A 27,676-nucleotide genomic window follows, 5' to 3' on the forward strand; every position below is an offset into this window, starting at 1 on the left:
ATATTTTTACATTTGTTATCAGTGTACAGTTGCTGTTAGTGAAAGGAATTAGACAGCTATCTGATTTAGAAACTGCTATAGCTTTGTGGGACAGCCATTCTGGTCTGGTTCTCATACAGAATACTTCTATATTTTGTATTAAATAAACAAAGATAAAATTCATGCGTCACAGACTTTTTTGGATAAATATAGAATGGCATTTAGAAGCTTATAGCACAATCTTTACTTATCCAAATCAAAACCATCTAGCGATGAAAAATAAAACAAAGATGGCATGGGTATTCAGATTACACAACTCCCTTCTCATCTGCACTAGTGCACATTTGGGACAGAACTGAGGAGTTTGAAACCCAGTGGTCAATAAAATTTCAGAGAAGTATAATGATGGGTGACATCACCAGGCATGTAAGGTCCTTCCAACCTTGAAAGACTTTCTACCGTTTCTCCCTACATTTCATTTTTACTTTTCCCTGCTTAAATATTTCACATTTTTTCTTCATTTCCTTCCTTGTTCCTCATTTCTCTCCCATATTTTGCTCTTTGTACAACCCACATGGTTTTATTTGTATTTGTCTGTCCCAAATATATACAGTGTACAGAGGAGAGATAAAATTTCAAACACAAAGATATTTACTTGCCTTTGTTCTTGCTTTTGCTTTCGATTTAGTTTTCTGCTTCCTTTTAAGTTTTTTCTTGTTCAAAGCTTTTTTGTTTCTAAAATGGAAAGAAAATTAAGTTTATCTTTTTCTATTAAAATTGATCTGTCATCATTGACTTCTAGGAAAAATATTTCATGACTTCTAATTTTCTATACTTCTGTCTTTCAGGAAATCACATTCAACAGCCAAACTAAACACAACCATTTATAAAAATACAAATATAACCAAGGCAAACTTTGACTTATTTAAATAATATCAGAGTCCTAATTATCTAATTTGAGTCCTGTAGCTTAGTAGAAAGAGCACTCGCCTCGCAAGTGAGAGATCTGGGTTTGATTCCCAGCAGGGGAAATGTTGGGCAAGTTTCCTTGCTCCACACGCCTATGTTTACCGAGCTGTAAGTAGGAACTTGGTTGTTAGTCAATTCACGGATCGCTTTTCCAGGAGTAATAATTCTTTCAAAATATAAGAAATAATAATAAATTGGTCACTTCAATCCATGACTGTTTGTGGGACACTGCAATGCACAATTAGCTGCCCCACTTCGCCCACAGAATATACTGTCAATTAACTTTACAGTATCATCTGTGAAGCACTTTGAGACATCTTGAAGATGTGACAAGGCGCTATATCAAATCAAGGATTATTATTTTTATGATATATAGGAGATTCCATCCAAAGCCCAATTTGTAAATACTGTATTGCATGTTGTAGGAAGAAAGCATACAGACCCAAAGGAAACAGATTTAATTTCCAATTTGTTCTGAGTCATTTATTGGAGTGCTCAATTGGCCTTAGCATATTTGGACTGGGGGAGGGGGGAAGCAAAAACAGCCCAACTCAGAGCAGCTATTTTATAAATAGGGAGTGACGTACAAAAGAGCACAATTACTTTTTTTCTGAACAATTAGAAATAAAATCTTAGATTGGTTATTTTACTCAAAATATAGCACTCATCAAAACCAGGAAGTTAAGAACTACCTCAATTGGCTAATTTTATTTTGCATTCAATTAAAAATGATAAACAAAAAGCAACAGATATTCAATAATATTAAGTTGAAGGATGTTTCAGTTAGGAATAATAAGGTTTTTCTTGATGTATTGTATACATGGAATACTGATCAGATGAAACATCTAAACTACCAAATAGTTCAGTTGAATTATACCAGGTTTATTAAGTACGGTGGTTTGTTATTCAACTCATTTACTGTTCACTGTAATTTTCAGTCTGCATAGTGCACATGTATGTAATGCGCAAGAAGTCATCCAATCAAGCCAGAATGTTACTCTTATACTAATGCGTATTTTAACAGGGTCATCCATTGTAAGCGCTCCAGGACTCTTAAGCACTCTGGGATGCTACCCCGCATGAAGGGTGCAATATAAATGCAAGTTGTTGTTGTGTAAATCCAATTCAAGGATTTTTTTTACTAATCTATCTTGAGTTCTGAAGAATGGGACAGTATTTCACAATGGAAAACTGGTTCTTATTTCGAATGGTTTACAACCATCACCAATTTGGCTACTGGCAATTAAGATCATTAGTAAAAGTCCATACGGTGTCTTAAATTGAATCTGAATCATCCAATAAAGCAGGTTAAAGCTGCTTAAGAAGCTAACAGGAAACCACTACAATGGTCAAACTCCAGATAAGCTAACAATCGCATAACAGCATTAATTAGCATTAATGAAATGAAAGATTAACCTAGAAAATACAAAACTAAAATCTGGCCATGCAAACCAGTCTTACAGCTTTAAGAATAAATGGGGATTTAATGAAATCCCGATTTAAAAAAACACTCATCTGCTGCCAAGATTTTGGATTGGGATATCTATATGTAGGTAACAGCTGCTGCAAAAATATTACATCCCATTTAACCGTTCATTTCACAAACTAAACCAAAAATATTTATAGAAGTAGGTAACTTAGTAAGTGCTTTAAAGTTTAAGCAAATCATAGCTTTTCAACAAAGCTATTGCAATACTTAAAAGTTCAAATTTCCAGACAGCAAGTTGTACAATGCTCTGATCAGACTACACCTCAAGAATGGCTTCTGTTCTGGTCTCTGCAACATGAAGGGTAAACAGAACTGCACTCTCTGGAGGCAATGCAGCCAAGGAGGAGGATCTTAAGTATTAAGAGGAATCATGAGATACACTGGTGCTGGATGGCCCTGAAAACAGTATATAAAAATCTAGATGGGATTGGGAAAAGTCAATCCAGGGCAAAACATTCAGAAGGCAACAGAACAAAGGACCATAGGTTCAGAGTTGTAAATGGAATTTGAAGACACACACCAAAACTATTTATTTACAGAGGGTAATTAATGACTGAAAAACATCTTCAGAAAAATGATTGAGACTAGGAAGCTGAATGCATTTAAGAATCTGTTGTTGCTGTGAGGACAGTAGGATGAATATTCTGAAAATATGACATTCAAATAGGCCAGACAGCCTTCTTCATCCAAACTCCTCTTATGATCATGTGATGCGAATTTACATTGAATTTTTTTTCAGTTAAAAAAGCAAGAATGTGTAGTGGACATTTTCTGTTCCTCATACAATTACTGTATGAGTTCAAGATCCTTATCCTCACCTTTAAGGCCATCCATGGCCTTGCCCCCTCCTACCTCTCTGACCTGCTGACACCCTACCAACCTGCCCGCTCCCTCCGTTCAGCGGGCTCCGGCCTGCTCCATGTCTCCCGCCCTACCATCGGCAGCCGGGCTTTCAGCCTCTCTGCCCCCACACTCTGGTACTCCATCCCACGGTCCCTCCACCCCGCTTCCTCCCTTGCCTCCTTCAAGGCCGGTCTCAAGACCCTTCTCTTCGACCGTGCCTTTGGTCTCCCTCTCACCTCCCCTCACCCGTACACCACCCCTCCCCCATGCTCCGACACCTGACTGTACAGTGCTTTGGGACGTCCTCCCAACGTGAAAGGCGCTCTCTAAATGTCATTTTGTTGGTGTTGGGTCCTCCTGAATCATAAGAGGGTGCTGTGATTGCTGCAGGCACTCAGCGGTGGTTGGGTGTGTATGCTCATATGTATCACAAAGGTCTCTGGTCTATTGCAGGTCAGCGCCATTGTCTCCCATTCTATCCTGTCACAAGATAGGGCAGGAGGCCTCTATGATGCAAGGTGCCATCTTGTAGGTCAAATTATCTGATCAATTTAAATTGCAAGTACTTACAAGAATTTCTAGAATGCGACTACGTGTTAAGCAGAGTGACAAGTAAAGTGAAATCTCTTAACATTTTCCATGGGAAGCAGCCGGAATATTGACAGCATAGCTACTAGGTGGTAGTGAAAAGTTAAGCTAGTGTCTTGTTATCATAAGTTTATTGTACATCTTAAGTATTGATCTGGGATTACTATTTCAATTCTATTTAAGATTGGCTACACCTCTACGTGGTTTCCTCTGAGTTGTCTTCTCTCAAGACTGAAGGGTCCAAATTTGTCTAGTCATTGCTCAGAATCTGGGCCAATAGAAAAGTGCGGCTGCACTTTTTCTGCGGAATCTGCTACAAACACCCTCCTCTGCTACAAACCCGCTATAAAATGAAGCCTCTGGCCCCGGGCCTCTCGCTGTTTACTCAACACAACTGTCTGTCTCTCTCTCTGTGTTCGCAGGTGTCTGTGTTTGTGAGTGTCTATGCGAGTGTGTCTCTCTCTGCATTTGTCAGTGTCTGTCTGAGACACTACCCTGCGTGGAGGGCGCTATATAAGTGCAAGTTGTTGTGTGCGTCTCTCTTTTTTGTGCTTGTGAGTGTCTGTGCAAGTGTGTGTCTCTCTCTCTGTGTTTGGGTTTCTGTGAATGTGTCGATATGTGTCTCTCTCTAGGCATTTGTCTCTTACTAGTCTCTCTATCTGTGACTGTCTGTGTGAGTATGCCTGTGTGTCTCTCTCCATGTGTTTGTGAGTGTCTCTATGTGAGTGCGTGTCTCTCTCTATGTGTTTGAGTCTGTGTGAGTGCGTCTCTCTCCTCTGATTCGTTTGCAAGCATCTCTATGTGTGTCTCGCTCCTCTACATGTGTATTTGTGAGTGTCTCTGTGTAAACGTATGTGTCTCTCTCTCCTCTGTCTGTGCACGTGCGTGCATATGTGTCTGTGTGTTTCTCTTTGTGTCCCTGAGTGAGTGTGTGTGTCTCTCTCTCTCTCTCTGTGTCTGAGTGAGAGAGTCTCTCTCTGTGACTGTGTGTCTCTCTGTCTTTGTATGGTGCCAAGCACCGAGAGGCAGGTGGTGAGCTCCTTAGCCTCGCTGGTGCACCTCACTCCACCCAAAAAAACAGGGATGCCCAGTTTTTGTTAAAGAAGCAATAAATATATTTTTTTGCAACAATCTAATATACGCCATTTCCTCATGTTAATTTTTTTTATCAATAAAGTGAAAAAATGTAGGTTGGCAGTAAAATTTACCTCAATAGCACCAATCAAATCCTGGTAATTTTCTCAAAATTTGTCAAAAATTACCCCACAATTTTCTGCAAAGTTTTCAAATCTCAGTACAATTTGGGGCAAATATTTTCACACATTGCTATTGGCCCAACTCATAAATTGTTCCCTCTAACACTAGGAATTATTTTTGTTGCTCTCCTCTGCACCACTTCTAAGGCCTGGAAAGTTCACTAATGTCAAATGACCAGAGAACTGTACACAGTATTCAAAGAGGGGTCTGACCAGAGAATGAAGTCTGGACATGGAGGAAGCTCCAATTCTACTTCAATTCACTAACATACACCAGTAAGACAATATTATAATACGCAAAACATTAAAGAATAGCACGGGGACTGCTCAAAATGTTTAAATCCCATGGTATTTAAACACATACAGCATATTTAACCTATACTTTAGGCCTGGTTTACATTCCTTCCCAGTGACAGAGACAACACTTTAGCTTCTCTGGAAGTATCAAGAACACGGTTATCTTCATCAATAAACAAGCCACAGGGTGGGGAGTATGTGTAAAATGAATCAGCATTTGTTTATTTCTAGAATACAACTCAAACTAGAATCATGACCAATACTAGCAAAGAAAAACAGTTCAAATCATAATGTACAACAGTATATTTATTTTATTATCTGCTAAGATCAAAGTTAATTGGTATTTTGCTTAAAGAATATCCGAATATGCTAGTAAATAGTTACACAAGATACTGCAACATCGTCCCCACATAAAATCTTTTAACATAAAATCTTTTAACAAATTTACACAAAATCATCAAAAGGATTTTCTACAATGTATATATAATATATATATAATACATAGAGTGACCAAAGACCCTCATCTCAAGACCCTTCTCTTCAACTGTGCCTTCAGTAACTCTATATTAATATATGTTATATATTATTATATAAAATATACATATATAAAAACATTATATAAATATATGTATAGGGTGACCGAAGGCAGGGTCACCCCCGCCTCACCCATCCCACCAATGTCAGGCAGGCCTTCAGCCACTCTGCCCCCACCCTCCCTCGAACTCTATCCCGCTGTCCTTCCACCTCGCTCCTCCCTTGCCTCCTTCAAGACCCGTGTCAAGACCCTCCTCTTCGACCATGCCTTCGGTCACCCTCCTTCCCCCTCACCGATCCCGATCTCCAGCTCGGTTCCGAAACACTGATTGTCCAGCGCCTTGGGACACCCTTCCGACTCGAAAGGCGCTCTACAAATGTAATTTTGCATTGTATAGCATAGTACACTGCAACAGGGTTAAACATGCAGCACCACACTCTTAAATTATTACACTTCAATGTTGGATCATATCCAAACAATATTTCTCTGCAGAAGTCAAAATGTACAGAATCTGCATTACTTTGAGTCTATCCTTTTTTAAAAAATCTATATTCAAGAGAATAAATTAAATAGTGTATGAGCAGCTATGGTTACGGAAGAAAGTAAATCATTCTCTCATTGTATAATAATGTCCATCAGTATGAACATTTTATCTTCCTCTCAGTCACTTTTGAAACTAACTGCAATACACATTGCATAATAGGTTTAGAAAAAAACATATGGCTAATTCTTTAAAAAATGGGTTTCTCCCATAGAAAGATGCGTTAAAGCACAATGATAAATGAGGAAACATCATAATTCTACAAATACATAATACTGAATAATAACATCACTCCTTCAGTACTGTGAAGTAGAAGGCTTAAAACCACTTATGTAACAATATGGAGGAACCAATTATTATGGGGGAAAATAATTTTGCTGATGTTCTATATAATTCTTGATGCAGCAAAGTAAAATCAGAACTGAGTCCATCCTCTGTGGTGTTCTAGATCGACTGATGTCCGACCCAAGCCGGTCCATGATGTTCAAAGTCACCAGTGATGATGATGAACTAGCAAAACTGGACTTAGGAGCAGAATGGCTTTTGGACTAGGATTATTTCCATTCAACTGCTAAAACCCTGTCAGCCAAAGTCTTAACAGGTTAAGTGCTCCAAATTCTGCAGAATTAGATAAGCAGGGATTTCGCTCTAGAAATAAAGTGCCCAGTCAAGACCAAACAAACTGAAACAATACAACAACAACAAGATTCCATTTATAGAGCGCGTTTCACGTCGGGAGGACGTCCCAAGGCGCTGTACAGTTGGGTCAGGACCCGAGCAGGGGGGAATGGTCAGGGTGAGGGGAGGGGAGGGAAGGGAGGGAGCGAGGAGGGGGTAGAGAGTCGAGAGGGGAGCTGAAGGCACGGTCAAAGAGAAAGGTCTTGAGAAACCAATACAGTAGTTTGGTTCAGTGGTAGTGATGGTTTTGCATGTATACTGTCAAAAAAGCCCAACTGCAGCATTGCAAATAACCTGGAAGCAAGCCACTATCCATGGATGCACACTCCACCTCACTATGCCAGGCCGGAACCTTGGCGTCTTGTTTGACCCTCAACTGTCCTTTCTCACCCACATCTGTGCCATGATCTGCTCTGCCTTCCACCACCTCCGCAACATCAAAACACCCTTACTACCGCTATCACCTGCTAACCCCTTATCAACCTGTACACTCCCTCCGCTCAGCAGTCTGCTCCACGTCCCCCACCTGGCCCACCACACCATCGGCGGTCAGGACTTCAGCCTTTCTGCCCCCACCATTTGGAATCCCATCCCACATTCCCTTTGCCTCGCTCCCTCCCTTGCGTCCTTCAAGGCATGTCTCAAGACCCTCCTCTTCGACTGGGCCTTTGGCCATCCTGCTACCTTCCCTGCCCCACCCCCCGCTCTGGTACAAATCCTTGACTGTCCAGCGCCTTGGGAAGTCCTCATTGTCAAAATATAACTTTGGTTTGCAAGGTTGAGGATGGGTCTATACCTCCCAGTTTGCCAGGTCTGGGTTTCTCAGTTAATGACTTCTCAGAATCAGTTGCACATGAGACACTCCATTTACTTCTTCTTTTTCCGTTTCCAGATATTTTCAATATGTTTGCTTCTTCCTTCAAACAGGCAGAAAACAAATGTGTACAACATATGGCTAATATGATAAATTTATGTTCTCCTACAATTATTCCATTTACTGAAGGTACACTATCAAACCATAATTATTTTCTTGTGAATCAAGTTATCTGCAACGCTATTCAATTGCAATTCGCCCACTTAATTGTTGCTGAACTTTCGGTGGCTTCAACACCACAAACATTTGTGCTGCACAGCTGGTGCACAACAAAGAGTCTGTTGATGCAAATTCATGAGAGTGCCATCGCTTTGCTTTTAATTACACTATCCACTAGAATAATATTATTAAATCACACTGCTTAATATTATTAAATCAAACTACTTAAAACAACTTATCATGTTAGCCATACATTTTAATATTGTGCCTCAAGGAAGGAAGGAAGGAAGGAAGATTAGGCCATTAACTGTAAAGGTTTGAAAAAACCTTGTGAAATTAATGTTGCATTTATAGAGCAATGGAGAGCCAGTGGAGCTAAGCAAGGATGGGGGTGACAGGTCTGTGGAGCATGGTACGAGAGGACGTAGGCTGCAGAGTTCTGGATAATCTGAGCCCTTGTGGGGCAGAGCTAGGGAGAGCAATGTAAGGTTGCATGGATTGGCATTTGCATTGCATTCACTCACATTTGTAATACCATCTGTTAAGATCCTCATTCTCACATTTAAATCCCTCCATGGTCTTGATCCATACTACTTCTACAAACTTCTTCACCATTACCAACTCGCGATTACCTTTGCTCAGTTACTACGAGTCTTCCCCACATCCCTGCTGAATCCACCTCATGATCATCGGATAAGTTTTCAGACAATTAGCACCCGCTATTTGGAAATCCATTTTCGGTGTCCTGAGGCATATTGGTTAGTGCACTCACCTCACAAGTGAGATGACCCTGATTAGTTTCCCAGGCAGAGCGAAACCGAAGGCATGTTTCCTTACTCTACACACCTCGGTTTAGCTAGCAGTAATCGGAACCCGGTTGTTAGTCGATTGGCGGATCGCTTTCTGGAGTTACAATCCCTTCAAAAAATTATAATTCACTCAATCCACATTTCGTCCACAAAATATACAGTCAATTCACTTTACTCTGTGAAGCGCTTTGAGACGTCTCATCATCGTGATAAGGCACTATATCAAATGCAAGGATTATTAATTCTAAAAACTTTCATTAATTATAAGAACTCTTCAACTTGGGTTACTTTCTTCCCAGGTACTCCTCAAACAGTACATCATTGACAATTTATTGGTCCAATTTATACTGTGCCTATTGTTTGGGTTAAGATATATCCTTGGTTTGGGGGGGGGGCAGGGGGAGGGAGTAAGAGGCAAGCAGAGTCTTCTTGGAGCTGAGTTGGCTCCAAGGTGACATACTTGGCAACAAATGTCGATTGAGTCAATCTTCTGTAGTGGTCTCGGTAGTCTGTTTCCTGAGCCAGGCAGGTCCTCAGTACTCTAGGGCACTAACTGATAACAGCCCATCCAGCAAAGGACTTGGATGAACAGACCCATGTTTGGGGGTAGAAACTCTTCCCATTCAGCTCCTGCTAACCCTGAAAACTGAAAATCCAACAGATAGGATGTTCCTAGCTGGACAGCCAAGCAGTTTTAGTTGGTTAAACCACAACAGTACTCCAACATATACTGTGACATCCCTAAGCCTTAGCTATTGCCACACTATGCCTATTACTCTCCGGAATTAGGTAAGCTGGATATGTCCCTCCAGGGAGTGTGCGCATCCCATTCCAATATATGGGAGTTTCCATACATATTTGGGTGCATGGAGCTGTTTGGTTTGAATACTCTTAAACATGGTGATCAATTTCCACATGTTTCAGATACATGGTTGACCAAAAAAAATGGCCCTGGATGCTTATCTTACAAACCTTCCCCCATTTTCAATAAACTCCACAAAACCAGGCCAGTGGCTTTAGACTTTCTGCTTGGGACCTTCCACTGCCGATTAGTAAAAGAAAAAAAATGGCTCACTTATCTATATGTAGTTATTGCAATTATATATCTGGAGGAAATGAGTAACTGTTCCAAGAGATATAGTGGGCTATAATGCATCAATCTTCAGCTGGAATTAAAAAAAGACAATGTGTAGGAATGCAATTTACATTATTCGATGTGAAGCAACCTTATGCTATGTAGAGGTTACAGTTTAAAAAACTAAAGCAATGCAGTAAACTATGGAGTTTAACATTGGGAACTTACTTTCTAACACTGTTAGAAAAAAATGCTTTTTGTATAGAAGTTTATATGTTAAAATGTTGCAAAGCACTTCACAATATTTATCGTTATTTGTGATAATTGATTTAAAAATCTTGAATAGAAGGAAACCTTCCCTCACAACAAAAACTTTACGTTATTATTTATTTTATCTCAAACACTATACAAGACTACTTTGCAACACCACTATGTATTTTTGTAGACTAATTTTGTTGATACCATAAATGTAAGAACTCTTGAATGATAATCCTACAAACAAACTCATCCACCGTCTCTTCTTAAATTCTCCTGGTCTTGTCCTGAAAACCTACCTGTGCTTTTGGAAGGCTGTCTCTTGTCATAAGTATTTTCCTAGACTAATTTTGTTGCTACCTACCTTAACAGTAAGAATTCCTGAATGATAACCCTACACATGAACTCATCCACTGGAGATGTGTTGATTGCAGTCATTATAATGTAATAAATCTAACTAAAGTTTCTTACCTGACAGATCGTATTGTGGATTGATTCAAACTTTATGTTGGAAGCAGTTGAGTCAGCAAATTCAAATTGGAATTAGCTATTTTGCAAAGGCATCAACTGGGGAATTTGAGAGAGAATAAAATATGATTTTATTTTGCTATTGGACTAGCAATATAGACTGCAAGTCTTTTTTTCCTTTCCTTTGTATTCCTTAGTTCCAATTCACTTATGGACGTTGTAAATAGCATCAATTCTAGCACTGAACCCTTAGGCACTATTTTTTGCAAAATCAGATATCTAACGCATTCAACATTATCCAAATCAGACAGTGTTACATACATGCATTCCACCTCAATGTATACACACCCTATTTACCCTAAAATACATGATCTTCTCATCAGGTCATTCTGACACCATCTATTAATTTAAGTGTTTTTTCAACATGTCTTCCAATGGTTTACCTTCCAACAACTATCAGACTCACTGGCCTACAGTTCCCTCAGTTACCCTTCTCTTTTCTTAAAATCTCCTGGTCTTGTCCTAAAAACCTACCTGTGTTTTGGGAAGGCTGTCTCTTTCCTCCAGAAACAAGAACACAACAAATTTATTTGTGATCAGTTAGACCCCTTTATCAACAAGTGAAAGTGATACAACAACAACAAGATTCCATTTATAGATAAGAATTTGAGTGCCAAAAGTTACAAATTGAATTATACTGTAATGCCTTCAGTAGTGTAAAAGAATTATATCATTAGGTTACAACATATCGTAACATCTAAATGTTATTCCTAAACAATGTTAATGTTTCATTCCATTTGAAGATTGCTGTTTATTTTGTTATATTATAATGTTTACCATTTTCAGTGTTGAACATGTATCGCTTTCTTCATTATAAAGTTGAAGAATTTGACAATATGCCTGAACACATCACGACACACCTAAATATTAGAATAGCAACTGTACACATAATTGGAACACACTCGATTATTCTTTTGTAGGGTATATTACAATCCCAACATTTTAATATGGATTATCTTCCTCTAACAATGTCATAACTAGCATCACAGGACACGAATGAATGATTTAGCAGAGAATCTGGCCATAATTGCTTCAATAGCAAGAAACAAAAAATTAGATTTGTTTTGCCTTTACTAACAGAGGTACTGTTATAAATCCCCAAATATTGATTTTATAAACGCGGTACTTTCCCGTCCAAATAAATGCCCTTTATCCAAAGAAAATTTCCATTTTCTCCTCTGCAAGGCTCCAAGATATTTTGAAACCGACACATTTTCACCCATTCTTCATTACAATACACTCACAATACACCCAGTTCTGGGTTTCCCTTGTCTGCTGCGCTTACTGTGATTTGCTGTTCCTAAATCATATGAGAAAAACAAAGCTCCACCCTACAAGTCTAGTGCATTAGGTAATTCACGTACAGTACGTCCTTTATCACATTGCTAAAAAAAATTAAACGATCTGGAAAAAGTACAATATTTAAATGAAAACGCCTATATTTATTTCCCCAATAAATGTTGGGCCATTAATTAAGTGGATAATGGTGGTGATCACAGGGCTGATCGCGTTGATCACTGGTCAGCTTCATAGGTTTCGTTTCCACCGACGCACGTGATTTCATCATTTCACAACAATATCTAAACCTTTCATCTTCCCCATTGTCTGTTACATTTAAGATTTCAGCTTCTTTTTCGCAGTTCACAGGGCAGACAAATGCGCATTTTATCCACAAACGATCCGGGGAAACGGGTGCTATGTGTTTAAATCTTCCTGTCGGCGCTACTGTATGACAAAACACCTTCCACCACGTCCCCTGTTCAGGCTCCTGAACCACCCAAAGCTTTTCTGTCCTTTCCGGGTTACTGAAAGTCAATCGGGTTAAGCGATAGAAAGCTGACAACAGATGCAGTCGACTGCAGTCTTCGGAAGACCGAAATATGCTGCAAAAAGAAAAATGCTCTCAGCTCTCCCCCCCGACAACGCCTTCGTATTCACATCGCGGTAACTGCCGCCGCCTTCACTGCAAAACATCGCAGTAAAAGGTCCTTCTGTGTCCTCGACCGAGCTTCACACCCCGGGCTGGACCGGGCGGACAGTGTCCCTCTCAGCACCGGGTTACTGCATTACATCCTCAGTCTGGGTCTACGGTTCCCACCACTCTACAGGAAATTAGAGCCCCCCCCTCCCCCCACAGAGGTACCCGGTATCAGCCACACAGACAGATCATTGCTACATTTCAACAAGTATCAAGTCGAGTTGTTGCCAAATTCTTCTTAAAAATGTTAGGTGTTAAATATGAATACTGGACTACATTCATTCCGGTTCAAAAACCGTGTGGATACAAACGCGACAGCGACACTGACTTTGAACAGATGTATTGTATTCGTTTTTACAGATGGGCCACACAGTGTGATGTTATACACTGTAATAATTTCCTATAATGAACTTGTACGACTTCGAATACATATATTTTATAGGTTTATAGTTTGATGCATCTTGTGTTTTGAGATTTCTATTATATATTTCATTTATTTACACTAATAATAATTGATCATTAATGCATTAATAGTTATTTTTCCTGTCAGAAGTAACATCAATTTACTTAAAGACGTTAAAATTGCATAGTGATACATTGATATTTTAATTTATTTAACTAGATTTCATTGTATGATAAATTATTTTACTGCAATATTATCGGTGGTGTCATCCATTCGTTATATATTGGCTATTGATTCGCAGTTACATTGATTTCATAAATATTTGTTGTACAGATGTATATCATAACACATATTTATATTAAGCACATTAAATAATGATTGCTAAATGTACTATGCAAATACATTTTAATAAATATGTTCGAACGTGTATTTCCTTGTTAAAACTGGATATTACGTGCTGCAGAGAAGCATTAAGTTATGTTAACACGATATGCATTTGTTATTATGACATACAAAGAAATGTGTCTGCCATTCATCGATACAGTTGTATGTATTGCTACATTTTTATTGTTGTAATACATACCTGAGCCTGAACGGCTACAGACTGACCGGTAACACATTGTTTTGCTTAAAGCCGAGGTTGTCATGTGTTGCTCGGTATTGTTTTATTGATTTTGTCGTGCGTTTGTTATTGTTGTCCACATGTTTATTGGCGAATGCAGAAGGGCGTTTTACCTGCTGAGCTGAGTGTCCAGGGCTGCAGTGAAGAGGTGTTGGTACTTTTCCCCGAGCAGTTTCCCCGAGAGCAGGAGGTGCTGCAGGCGTCCGGCCCCGACCTCCATCCCTCCTCCTCCTCCTCCTCCGCCTGCGACACTGGGATCCCCGGCCGCGGAGCCGGGTGGCAGGAGGGTGGGAGCCAGGCCGCCGGGAACAGGCATCGTCGGCAGCAGCGAATCTGAGTAGCGAGCCGCCCCCGCGGCCGGGAAGGCGGGCTCCGTGCGGGAGGTGCCGGAGGAGCAAGAGAAGCCTCGGCCGGGAAAGCCGGACCCCGCTCCGCCTCCACCAGCGCCGGCCCCGGGTGCAGGAGGAGATGGAGCCGAACACATCATCCTCCGCTCGGGGCGGAGAGAGGGAGAGAGAGGAGAGCGGTGACAACACAGGCCGCTCACTCGCTCGCTCGCTCACTCACTCCTCATCCTCCTCCTCCTCCTCCTCCGCTCACACACACACACACACCGGCGCCTCAGCTCTCCTCTCCTCTGTACTCGACCCCTCTCCTGCTCGTGCTCCTCAGCACGGCCCCTATCGCCCGCTTTGGTCGATTCTAGCGCTGAAAGCACAGCCGCCCCGCGCCGCCATCTTGCACCTTTCACCACCGCCTGAGCTGAGCGCGGGGCATGCCGGGAAGGGGTCCCCCCGCCCGCCCGCCCGCCCGCCCCAGGAGGAGGGGCCGCGCCCAATGTGGCCGCCTTGGGCGGGTTTCACGCCCAATTTGGGCGTCTTTCTGTTCCGCGGCACGTGGGTCAAAAACGGTGCCTAGTTTTCGATTTCCACCTCGCAAAACTTTTCCTTAATTTACCCCCACGCTTTGAAGACCTTTCCTTGCACGGTTTCCAAAGCACTGACCTAAATCGGCCACCCAATCCGCTGCCCATTGGTAGGCGACGCATGATATTGGGCTACCTTTGGGCTCGTGTTTGGTTGGCTTTGGGCTACAAACGTATTGTAGTGGCTGTCTCCCCTGCACCAGGAGGACCAGGGCGCTGCTGCTGTGTCGTAATGATACAACCTATTCGCACTGTGCTGCAATGCTCAACTCTGGACTTCAGGGAAATTAAGGATTTTTTTCCCAACCATTTGCTCTCTCTCTCTCCCTTCCCCAACGAATGTCCCTGCATTTGACATCGATCTGCAATCATCGATGTGAAAATGTAAAATAAAATCAATGCAGCTTTCTGGCAGTTGTTTTGCAATGTTTCATTATTAGCCTGAATCTAACAATACATAATCATAAGGTATCTAACCAGATTGAACAATTTTGCTTGTTTTCATGAACAATGACATCACTATGCAGACATTACAATTGTATTTGGTTTTATATGAATAACCTGACTGTACAGACATTTATAAGAAAGTAGTATATGTTTGACCTTGCATATGACCATGCTTCCAAGTAATTTGCCCAATGACTTAGAACGAATTATGGTCAACCCACCAGTGAAAATGTTTATCTTGTCACCCAGTCATCATTCCATTTATTGCTTTCCAATTCCATATCAGACAATTCCTTTGCTGGAAGTAAAATCTATTTGCGTTTATAGTTTGAGAAAATTAATACCTCGATTGGTCATTCATTTCATAGCTGTTTTGAAGTTATTGCTGTGCGTAAATTGGCTGCCACTAATTACAGCATATCCCACAAAGCGCTTTGGGATGTGTTCCCAATAGGAAAGGAGCTGTACCAAATGAAAAGATTGTTTTAATAATTACTAAATATCATACAACACATCATGGTTACTGTGAAGAAAGCTGTTTTGAGGAGGCTACGAGTTAGTTGAATAGTAAAACTTCTATTTTGAAATTAAATGGGTGGGAAGAATAAATAATAAAACAGATTATACATGTTATATGGAAAGAGTAGCCTTGATAGGACCAATAAAACTGTTAAATTCTCACACTTGATATTTTCTTGTTTCGGTGATCTCTGTGAATGATTGTCCAAATTCGTATACGATATGGCACACATTACGGCTTTCAAAGCTTCAGGGAGGTTGTAGCACATTCATTGCAGTCAGCACAAGTAGTTCTGACACACATGCATTTGGCTTTTACCACACACATGCAAGCTAGCACTTCCACATGTTAATTTTGTTCTTGTTCTTGCAACCCTTTTTTCAGGAACTGGTTCAGTACTATTACTTAATAATAATATTTACATATTTGATGTAGCACCTTATCATTTTGAAACATCTCAAAGCAATTATTGTGTTTTCTGTGAAGTAACTATATTTGCAGGTGAATATGGCAACCAATATGCATACAGCCATGACTCAGTGGCAAGAGTTAAGAACATAAGAACATAAGAATTAGGAGCAGGAGTAGGCCATTCGGCCCCTTGAGCCTGCCCCACCATTCGATAAGATCATGGTTGATCTTCAGACCTAACTCTGATTACCTGCCCTATCCCCATATCCCCTAATCCCTCTATTATTTAAAAATCTATCAGTCTCAGGCTTGAAGATGTTCAAGGACTGAGCATCTACAGCCTTCTGGGGTAGTGAATTCCATAAATTCACTACCCTCTGAGTGAAGAAATGTTTCCTCAACTCTGTTCTAAAAGGCTGACCCTTAATTTTAAGACTGTGACCCCTGGTTATAGATTCTCCTACCAGGGGAAACAGACCTTCAGTGTCTACTTTATCCAGCCCTTTAAGAATCTTATATGTTTCAATAAGATCTTCCGTAATTCTTCTGTACTCTAGAGAATATAGCCCTAGTTTATTCAGTCTATCCTCATAGGTCAGTCCCCTCATCCCAGGAACTAACCGAGTGAATCTACGCTGCACCCCCTCTTGGGCAAGTATGTCCTTTTTTAAATAAGGAGACCAAAACTGCACACAATACTCTAGGTGCGGTCTCACCAAGGCTCTATACAGTTGCAGCAAGACTTCCCTACTCTTGTACTCTAAACCTTTTGCAATGAACGCTAACATGCCGTTCGCCTTCTTAGTTGCTTGCTACACCTGCAAACTAACTTTTTGAGACTGGTGCACAAGGATACCCAAATCCCTCTGAACACTAACACTATCTAATCTCTCCCCATCTAGAAAATAATCAATTTCAATAGAGTTGCAAGTGAACTAGCCAGCAACCCAAAAACAGTAGGATTAGAGATCAAGGTTCTGGGATGTAGAGTATAATTTCACAACTGTGATCCTGTTGATTCAAGGACAAAAAACAAGAAGTATGTATTTACAGAAAGGGTAAGCAAATACCAGAATGTTTGGTAGAGGGTAGGATGCTGGGAACTTATTTAATAAATAGTTTGCTGCTGTGATGGAAACATATATGGTTGATTTCTACAAGAACAATTTCCATTTGTAGAATGGCACTTTAAGACATACTTCCAACTGTAATGGCGCTATATAAATGTAAATTCTATTGTAAATTGTATTCTATCATACAAATTCATGGAACTCAGTCTGGTTTGGTATGGTCAAGCATATTTTTTNCCACGTGTCATGCCCCAAAGTAACCCAGAATATGTCCACCTCAGCATGAGCTTTTTTCAGTTTAATGCTTAAGGGCAATAACTAACTGCAAGATTAATCCTCAAAGAAAATAAAAAAGCCACATGATGTTTTTCACTATCACTTGGAGGCTTTCAAACAATATGAGTAACAGTATCAGCAGGCATTGAAAAAGTGGCTCCCAAATGCATTGTTGTGAAATTAGAATAAAGGGAATTGGTAGGGTAAATACAGAGAAACTGGAGAAAGAGGGGTATAATTTTAAAATAAAAGCTAGGCCAGATAAGAGTGAGACTAGGTTGCATTACTTTATGCAAAGGGTAGTGGAAATCTGAAATTCTCTCCACTGAAAGGCTGTGGATGCTGGGTAAATTGAAATTTTCAAGTATGAGTTCAGTAGATATTTGTTAGGTAATGGTATCAAGGAATATGGAAAAAAACAGGTAAATGAAATTGAGGTTCAAATCACCCATGATCCAACAGAATTGAGGGACAGGCTTGAGGAGCTGAATGGCCTACTCCTGTTCCTATGTTCTTCTTCCACCGTGATTTTCTTCAAAACTTTTTCAAATAATCATTAAACTCATATTCAAATAAATTCACTCAAATATTTTAACAGAATATATCTCTAACATGGAATAAAACACATCAGCCATCCAATTGTTCCAAGTTCACGATATGTAGTAATTTTCAAACAATAAACTCTCGGGATGTATTGTTATTTATTCAAGTTTTATTTCCTGAAATAACCTGCGGATGGTTAACAGGAGAATTTAGTCACCTAATTACTTTAAAAATAATTTTCATTTTAATTTCTGGTAAATACATTAAAAATTAAAAGGTAGAAATATATGTCTGATCTTAAAATGTCTTTACAATATATTCCGCTATTCCCTTCCCTCCTTTGAGCAACCTAACTTTATAGTATGAACAGAGTGCTGCTAACATTGCATACATGCTTTTTCATTGTTTCATATCTTATAGTTTGTGATGAGTTTGCCACAAGTAATGTAAATTATGCGTATCACCATGAAATGGAATCTTGCGTTGTGTTTTCTGTGTTTTGTAAAAGACATGTAGTGACCCCAACAGGAAAATATATTCATTTCTTTGGTCCACTGTTCTTTGGTTCCTTTCTATTGAAATTGTACCATTTAGTACCATGTCTCTCCCTCACACTACAAGAGCACGTGTAATGATCATACATGAGTAAGAAAGGAATAGCATGGTTTGGGCAAGGATTATAGGGGAATATAAATCCCAGAATGGGTGAAACAGTTGCTGTTACCAGAACAGTTTTTTTTATCATTCCTGCCAAGGATATTTGTACAACATGAATTTGTATTATTTCACATGCTGTACAGCATAATATTTTGCTTTCCTTTTAAGCTAATGTTAAATATGTGTTATATAAAATAAAAGAGTACCTAACAAATATTAGCACTGCCATGATATCTTCATTACCCCACCTATTCTGAAGATAATTGAGTGCAAGAGAAATAGTGCATATGCTAACATAATTCCAGAAGAGCAAATTGGGCTTCTTAGAGCTTCTTTTCCAAAGGCAATGCACAATCCAGCCATATAGTCTTATAGTCATATAGCCACACAGTCTCGAAGACATGATACGGTGCTCTATTAAATGCTAGGATTATTATTATATCATGAACTGTATTTCACAAATACATAAATAATACAAGTTTTAAGATTCCACCATTGTGAAGTTAAAACCACTGCTTTAAAATGTAAGATTGTGCCAAATTTTGGAAACCCTATTTAATTCAATATTAATTTGAACAATCTTCTGCCTCGTCCCCTTTTCATCAATCTTTAAATCATATATTAAGAGTTACTTATTTGACCCCACCCCTCATAGTCACCTCGCCCCCTTCTCTTTTGCTCAGCAATTCAATCCTGTCACTGTACAGCACTCCATGAAGCTCTCCTGCATTAAAAAGATATCTACAATATCATTTATTATTATTGTCCAATAGTTGTTCTGTAACTTACTAAGTTGCAATTTACTTGGTTGTAACTCACATTCATGCTCTGTAACGCTCAACGTTTTCCCTTCATTAAATTACCCGTCTCTGCCACTACCTCTCCCATCGGGCTCCCGAGACCCTAATCCACACATTCATAATGTCCAGGCTAGACTATGCCAATTCTCTGCTTGCTGGAGCAGGTCACTACTGTGCAGTATGTTAGACCTAGATTTATTACATTTTAATAATGCATTTTACATACTGTATATAAATGATGATAGGCTGACAGTAGTTGACAACAGTTGACAACTAGCGCTCACATTCATCATCTTGGTCAATATGTACTTTTTTTTAAATGCCTTTTGATATAAATACTTCAAAAAGCAATTATTGAAAGATTGCAGCATATTGCAGCATATCTCCATATTGGCCCTGCCAAGTACTTTACTTATCTTAGAAATGTGTCTTGCAGGCCAGAAATGTCTGCTGACAGTGCAGAAACACAAAAAAACTAAAATAATTTAATCATCAATTGCTCTCGGCATTCTCATACATGAATTAATACAAATTTTAATTTCTTCTGATTCATATTTAAATTGGGAATTTCAGAAATAATGTAGATATGTATAATAGTGTATATACAAAAAAAATGCATTTGATAATTCATTTTCAAATTTCATTTCAGGAGGACATTCCAAAGCGCATCACAGGATTTTACAGTAAAGTGAAGTGACCGCTTTTGTAGGCAAATGTTGGGAGATCATGCTAATGAATAATTTGCTGTATTTAACTCTCAAAATTCCTAGACTTCAGAGTTATTCTCTAGTCTTGTATAGAAATTATTATTGGGTTAGTGTTTTTCTCTTGCACTTGCCCACATCAGCATCTATGGATGCACACTCCACCTCACCAGTCAGGAACCTAGGCATCTTGTTCAACCCTCAACTGTCCTTTCTTCCCCACATCTGTGACATGACCCGCTCTGCCTTCCCCCACCTCTGCAACATTGCCCGACTCCGCCACTGTCTCACCTCTCAGACCGCCAAAACCCTCATACATGCCTTCATTACAATCAGGTTTAACTATGCCAACATTCTGTTTGTCAGCCTTCCCAACTCTCCACAAGCTGCAGACCATCCAGAACTCTGCAACTCATGTCCACTCCTGCACCAGGCTCCATGACCCTATCACACCCACCCTCACCTGGCTCCACTGGCTCCCCATCCCTCAGAGGATGGAGTTCAAAATTCTTGTCCTCACCTTCAAGGCCCTCCACGGCCTTGCCCCCTCCTACATCTTCTCTAACTTGCTAAGCTCTTATCAACCTGTCCACTCCCTCTGCTCAGCAGGCTCCGGCCTGCTCTATGTCCCCTCTATGTCCCCTGCCCGGCCCACCCCACCATCCTACCCTCTCTGCCCTCTACACTCCCTGATCCTAATCCCACCCTCCACCGTGCTCAGGTCTTAACCCCTGACCGCTCAGCGCCTTGTGAAGTGCTCCCAATGGTAAAGGCACCTTACAATTGTAATTTTGTATTGAATTACTTAATTATTGTGAAAGGATTACGTTGCCTCACTCACAAAAATGTCTTTACTGTGGTTCTGATTTTGATTTTGCCGTACTTGCTTTGTGCTGGAGTTCAAAACTCATATGTTGGATTATTTTGCTATTTGTCTACTGCACCTTCAGTTGAATATTAAAATGATCGTTTAATGTAATTTATTGTAAACCAGTATGCTAATGCTGCCATTTGATTTCTCAGCAAGGAGGGAGCCATTTCCCTGGGTACCTATATCGTTTGTTGCTCTCATAGCAATTTGTTTATATTAAGGACTCCTGATGTCTGGGATAAGACTTTTGTACAGTGAATTTTATTAATTCATGGTGGAGTGTCATAAATATACTCTCACACACATTCACAAATGCACAAAGCAGGTATATAGTTAGCTATATTCAGGTAGCTAGGTGTTATACAGAGATAGTGTTAAGGTAGTGTTTTGTCAGTGGCTACAGGCTGAGCGAGGGCAAAACATTATGATCAGATAGTGTGGGGTAGCCAAAGCCGGTTTGAGGTTTATTTGGATGTTTTGGTTTTGGATGGAGTTGGGGTCCAATGAATCTATTTGTGTGTATATCGGGGGGAAGTTGGTGATTCCACATGTGTTTGGAGAATCAGGGAGGTAGGGAGGGGCAGAGATGATGATTCTGTATGTGGTTAGGAGCTAGGGTTGCCAGTTATTCCATGTCACTCTTAACCTGCAATGAAAAGAACAACTGGTATGAGTGTTGCAATTAATAGTTCAGTATTTGGATTCAAGAGGCCAAACACTGGCCAAAGTCACCATCACCAGACTTCACCAACGTTTCATCTGCAACTGCTGTTAAATTAACAGTTTAAACACAGGTACTGATCAACAGCTACATGCCGATATGTTGAAAAATAATAATACTGTTGTATATTCAGCTACACAAGACTGTCATAAACATTACTGATTCTTTTTCTTTCAAGCTGCTCTCTTCTTTCCTCTCACCCTTCGTACCACAGCAATTAAGCCTCTTGCTGTGAGAAGAAAAGTTCATTGTAATCCTTTCAATATTCACCTCCCTGAAACAGCACATAGAATATAAATATGACTAGGCAGAAGGGGAGTTGATACTGTTCCTAAAGGAATAACAACTTCAATATCAAATATCACAGGGAGCTCAGCTGAGGACAAGACCTGGATTGGAATGCATTAACTTAACCCTTTATCATTTTAAGGCTGATGTAATGAGTATGCAAGTCCCAAAATGCCCTAAGGGGGAAGGAATTGAATAAGGCTCCAACAGTACAACACATGTTCTCCAAGCCTTGACTCTCACCAACTTCTGCCAATACGTTGCAGAATTAGGTAAACAGGTGGGGGGTGGGGGGGGGGGGGTTCCACAGGGAGAGAGTGCACATTCCTTTTCAGATGCTTGGAAATTTCCATGAGTAGGTAACATACACATGTCAAACTCTCATCTGGTTTGGATACTCTTAAGGACCTGAAGGGTTTCTGCATGTGTCAGACACTTAGCTGCTTCCTAAAGTAGCAAGTGATATAATAATAATAATCCTTGAATTTGATATAGCGCTTTTCATGTCTTCTAGATATCTCAAACCGCTTCACAGAATATACTGTAAAATGAATTGACTGTACATTTGAGGGTGAAACATGGCAGGCAATTGTGCACAGCAGTGTCCCACAAACAGTTGTGGATTCAGTGACCAAATTATTATTATTTAATTTTTTTGAGGGATTATTATCCTGAGAAAAACGATCCGCCAGTCGACTAACAACTGGGTTCCTACTTACTGCTAGGTAAACAGAGGCATGTGGAGTAAGGAAACTTGCCCAACATTTCGCTCTGCCAGGAAGAGAACTCAGGTCTCTCACTTGCAAGGCGAGTTTCTAACCACTGAGCTACAGGACTCCAGTGATGTATAGTGCAGCCATTTTTATTTGTGCTTTGTCTTTCATAAGAATATATAGATAAGTATATTGCTTACTTTCTGGTTCACTGAAGTTAGAATTCATCTGCACTGGAGCAGATGCTGCCTCAGTCCCAGAAGGTTAAACAAAAGTACACAAACATAACAGGGTGCTGTTACAAAAACAGACACAAGTCTTGGCAGTAATTAATTGTGAATTGTTCTGAGACCTTTCGACATGAAAGGGTACCAAAGTTCTTTCTTGACTTTTATGCATCTTAAAGTATTACCTCTTGAAACAAAGTGTTATACAACATTTTGGTAACCCCCTCCTCCCCTCATCTTTCCCTCCTCCCATCTCAATTGTTAGAATTTAGCAGTTGCCTTTCAGATGGATATAGAGACAATAATGTGTATCTATTTTNGGTCAGCCGGGAGTCTGATACACGCAACAACCCATCACCATGCTTAAGAGTGTCCAAACCAAACTGAGCATTCCATGCAGCCCACCTACACGTGGAAATTCAAGAGATATTTATTGGAATGGAATGCGCACTCTCTCCCTGGAAGAATGCATCCTGCTTGCCTAAGAGAATAAGATTCTGGAGAATATTAGGCGGAGGTTGGCAAAAGCCAAAGCTTTGAACCCAAGGGTGTGCATTGCATTCCAAGTCCTGCTGTGTCCATAAAAAAGTTGGTGTCCACCACACAACCACCACAGGGATGCTACCCTGCATGAGGGGCACTGTATAAACGCAAGGTGCTGTTGTTGTTGTTGTTGTTGGGGGCACCCACCATCATATCTCATCAGGTGGCTCAGTTTTCAAGTTTTCACCGCAAAGGTCCTCAGTGAGTCCACCACAGACAATATTGTCTGTAAACAGAAGTGCTGCAATCCTGTCATAAAGGCCTAAAACAGATATACAAAGTCTATTCTCCTCTATATCATCCAGCACTCATTGATGAATACATCAAATAGGGAGAGTGATAATGGGCGGCCTTGCCTTTCAGGAGGGATGGGATCAGTGAATCTAACATCGATCCTTACACGGATCTTACAGCTGAAATACACATTCTGGATAATATCCAAGATTTGGCCAGGTATTCCCAGGGCTTTTAGTTTCTTCATGAAAGTCTTGCAGAAGTTGATGAACATAACATAGGTCGGTTTGCCCTTAGCTCTACAACGTTCTGCGATCTCATTGAAAGCCTGTGAGACAACCTGTCTCACATATTCCTCACAAAAACAGAAGCCAGCCGCTTCCTTCCTGATCAAACCATAAATCTCCATCTGTATGATACATGTGCAGTGACTTCCCAAAGCACCACTTTAAGAGCCACGGAAATCAGTGAGATCACTTAGTTGTTCTCAGTCTAACTGGAGTCACCCTTCTTGTTCTCTGTTCCCCCTGTCCCCATCCCACCCTGAGCAGAGTTTAGGCACTCAGCATTAACAACAACAATAACAACAACAAGATTACATTTGTATAGCGCATTTCACATCGGGAGGACGTCCCAAGGCGCTGGACAATATACAGCATTTCAGACCCGAGTTGGGGTCAAGGGGGAGAAGGGAGGGGAGGGGAAGGGGGGTGGCCGATGGCATCGTTGAAGAGGAGGATCTTGAGGTGGGACTTGAAGGGGGCTAAGGAGGGGGTGAGGCGGGGTGATTGCGGGATGGAATACCAGAGGTTGGGGGCAGAGTGGCTGAAGGCTCTCGCGCCAATAGTGGGATGGGTGGGTCGGGGGATGTGGAGCAGGCCGGAGCCGGCTGAGCGGAGGGAGCGGGCAGGTTGTTAGGGGGTTAGGAGATCACAGAGGTAATTAATGCCATCCCTATCTGCTGCTTGCCTTCAGCAAGGCTCCTCAGTGCACCTCCTCCAAACAGATTGGGTGGTTAAGGCCTTCAGTCTGATTCTCGCCTCCTGCCAGCTCTTGCAGTCTTGATAAGATGCCGTGCTTGATGATAAGTTGCCTTTGCTAGAGTTTAACTTTGCTCCAAGAAAGCTTCCAAAACCACTTTAAAGGCGCTCTGCTTTTCCCTAATAGCTCTCCTTTTCTTTATGCTTACCTTGACAGAGCTTTGAGGTACTACCCTGCATGCAGGGTGCTATATAAGTGCAAGTTGTTGTTGTTGACAGGATCCTGCTTCTCTTCCAGGCTGTAGCTTCAGTTTCCTTACAACCTCAGCTGCAGAAGCAAGAAAGTCCTTGGCTATATCATCAGTCGTCAAGTCCATGATGTTGGTCCTCCGACCGAATTAGACCCAGGCTTCATGGGCAGCAATAACCCTCACATGCTGGAGTACGATCACGATCACAACTGCAACCTGACAGTCATCCTGTGTCACATGGAAAGCACCCCACTCGAGAATTTCAAGGGCTGCCCTCTTGATACAGAATGTGACTGGACAGTGGTCAGAGATTTGCCAGTGACACCGAACAACTCAAACAGAGCGCATAGGACATGCCATGTCACTTACCAACATGTGATTGATTGCTTTTCCATTCTGCACTCCATGTAATTGGCAAACCTCAGAACAGAAGCAGAGAACACTGCTGTCGAATAGTTTTGCTGTCACACAAGTACTATCACCTTGGATGAACAGAATAGAACAGACTAGAACAAACAGAAGAGGACACTTATCTTGCATACTTGAAACCCCAAAGGAACTTGCAATGGTTTTTCATTAATTTTAATTTTCTACAGTGCCAAAGCTGAGAAGAAATGTTTACGTTTTTGATAAAGTCATATCTTTCCTGGCATTCATCCAGAATTCAAATTCACTGATCCAAAAGCAAGATAATATAGATTTAAATTATTCAATTGATATTATTTTGGCAGAGGGATTGAAGGAACATTTTCTTAGCAAATTGACCTTTCAGATCTAGGATCAGAGTTTCAAACTCAGATTAAAATGATGACAGTGAATCTTTTTTAGCATCTGTGAGATCATACAAGATGTTCAGATGATGCGTTATTTTGGTCAATTTGTTCTCATCCTTCATGAGAATAATTTAATTTCATTCTTAACCCAGTTGTTTGTGAGACTGATTTTAAAATACAAAATTATAGAAATTTTAAAATTCATAATTCAGTCCAAATTCACTGTTTTCTTATAGTGTTATATTCCAGAAAATTAAATGTGTTTCTTAAAATTAAATAAAAATGTAATTAGTATACATTTATTGTGGTTATTTTCATAGGCTTGCAAAAGTAATATTTCACAATAGTGAAAAATTACACACTATGAAAATAAAGTTGCATTCATTTAATATTTTCCCGTAATAATGAACTGTGCTTTCAAACCAAGGTCACCCGAGTTGAACTCGTGCAGGTTAATTCATTAGAAAAATGACCTTGGCCTATTTTAGCAATTTAAAGGCTTGCATTGTCTAACCTCTTTGCAATCGTTCATATCCAAGTGGTTATGCAAGTTGAAGGTTGATTTAATGACATCGACCACTGGAGTTGCAGTCACAAATGTAAATGCCTTTTTTCCTTCCTATTGTCTCCTGAAGATGCTTAATGATGGTTAATTATAGTTTCATGGATGCCATCCAATAACTTACTCAAATGATTCTTCTTTAGTTTGGACAACTGGGTGTCTGACACATGGAGAAACCCATCAATATGCTTAAGTCTATTCAAATCAGACTGAGAGTTCCACATGTGTATGCCGCTTATGCGTGGAAATTTCTCTGCATTAGAAACGAATGTATAGTCTCTCACTGGAGGTGACACACCCTGTGTACATAATTCCTGAAACCATTAGGCAAGCATTGGTCGGAGCCAAAGCTTGGGGACCTCAGATTGTGCATTGGGGTACTGCTGGACTTCAACCAACTAAAACCACATAGCTTGCATTGTCTGGCAAGATTACCAGTGCATATTCAGGTAGGATCACTCAGGTGATCCATTAGGGCTTTGGTTTACAGGATTAACAGGAGCCATGTAGAAACAATCCCTCCTTCCAGTGACTGTTCTGCCCTTCAAGTCCTGACTAGCTGGTCTGCCATCAGCAGTGCCCTGGAGTACTGCGGATCCCCTGTCTCAGTACCCAGGAGCGCCAAAGGTTAACTCGAATCTGACATTTTGTTGCCAAGCATGTCACCTTGGAGCCAGCTCAGTTAAAAGGAGATGACACCTACCTTCCCCCAGGAGGATAATCGCCAGTTAACCATTTGTCATCAGACAAACACAGTCCTGAATCCTCAATAGGTTTATAACAAGTGACAGGAAATCCCTGCGAGCTTTCTATTAACCAGCACAACTCAGCTGAATGAAATGAATGACATGAATGAAATTAATTGTTTGAAGGAGAATTCTTTGTTTTGTGAACCCAGAGAGTGAGGTCTAAAAAGTGCTCCACCTCCATTACTGTTCTGTTTCATTAGCAAAAGCACCTCAGACACAAACAGTGTTTTCTCCATGGAAACTCTTGAATGTCACACAGACTTGTAAGAATTTAGCTCAAACCTGAATCTCATTGCAGCTGAAATCTACAGGGCTGTGTGAAATTATAGGGGGTTCCATGGAGACTGTTTACGTCTGAGGTGCTTTTGCTAATGAAACAGAACAGTGTTGGAGATAGAGAGCTTTGAAATCCATTGAATATGTGTGCTTAGGCATTGGGTGTTACTCAACCACAAAGGGCATCAAAGCCAAATTCAATACTGTTCTCAAAAAGTCATCTCTTTCCAACAGAGACCACTCAATAGCGTTCAGCA

General features: G+C 40.5%; 1 protein-coding gene across 1 annotated transcript in view; it reads right to left on the reverse strand.

The window, feature by feature from the left end:
- The window catches only part of mycbp2 (MYC binding protein 2), a 121,334-nt gene extending 106,936 nt beyond the window's left edge, over positions 1–14,398 (reverse strand). The window contains exons 1-2 of the mRNA XM_042334239.1: positions 13,992–14,398; positions 639–714 (exon numbers count right to left, since the gene is read on the reverse strand). Of these exons, the coding sequence (XP_042190173.1) occupies positions 639–714; positions 13,992–14,365 (450 nt within the window). The 5' untranslated portion in view covers positions 14,366–14,398. The remainder of the gene's footprint in view (positions 1–638; positions 715–13,991) is intronic.
- Positions 14,399–27,676: the final 13,278 nt, after the last annotated feature.

This window comes from Callorhinchus milii, unplaced genomic scaffold (assembly GCF_018977255.1).
Source record: "Callorhinchus milii isolate IMCB2004 unplaced genomic scaffold, IMCB_Cmil_1.0 Scaffold4, whole genome shotgun sequence".
In the NCBI taxonomy this organism is placed as follows: domain Eukaryota; kingdom Metazoa; phylum Chordata; class Chondrichthyes; order Chimaeriformes; family Callorhinchidae; genus Callorhinchus; species Callorhinchus milii.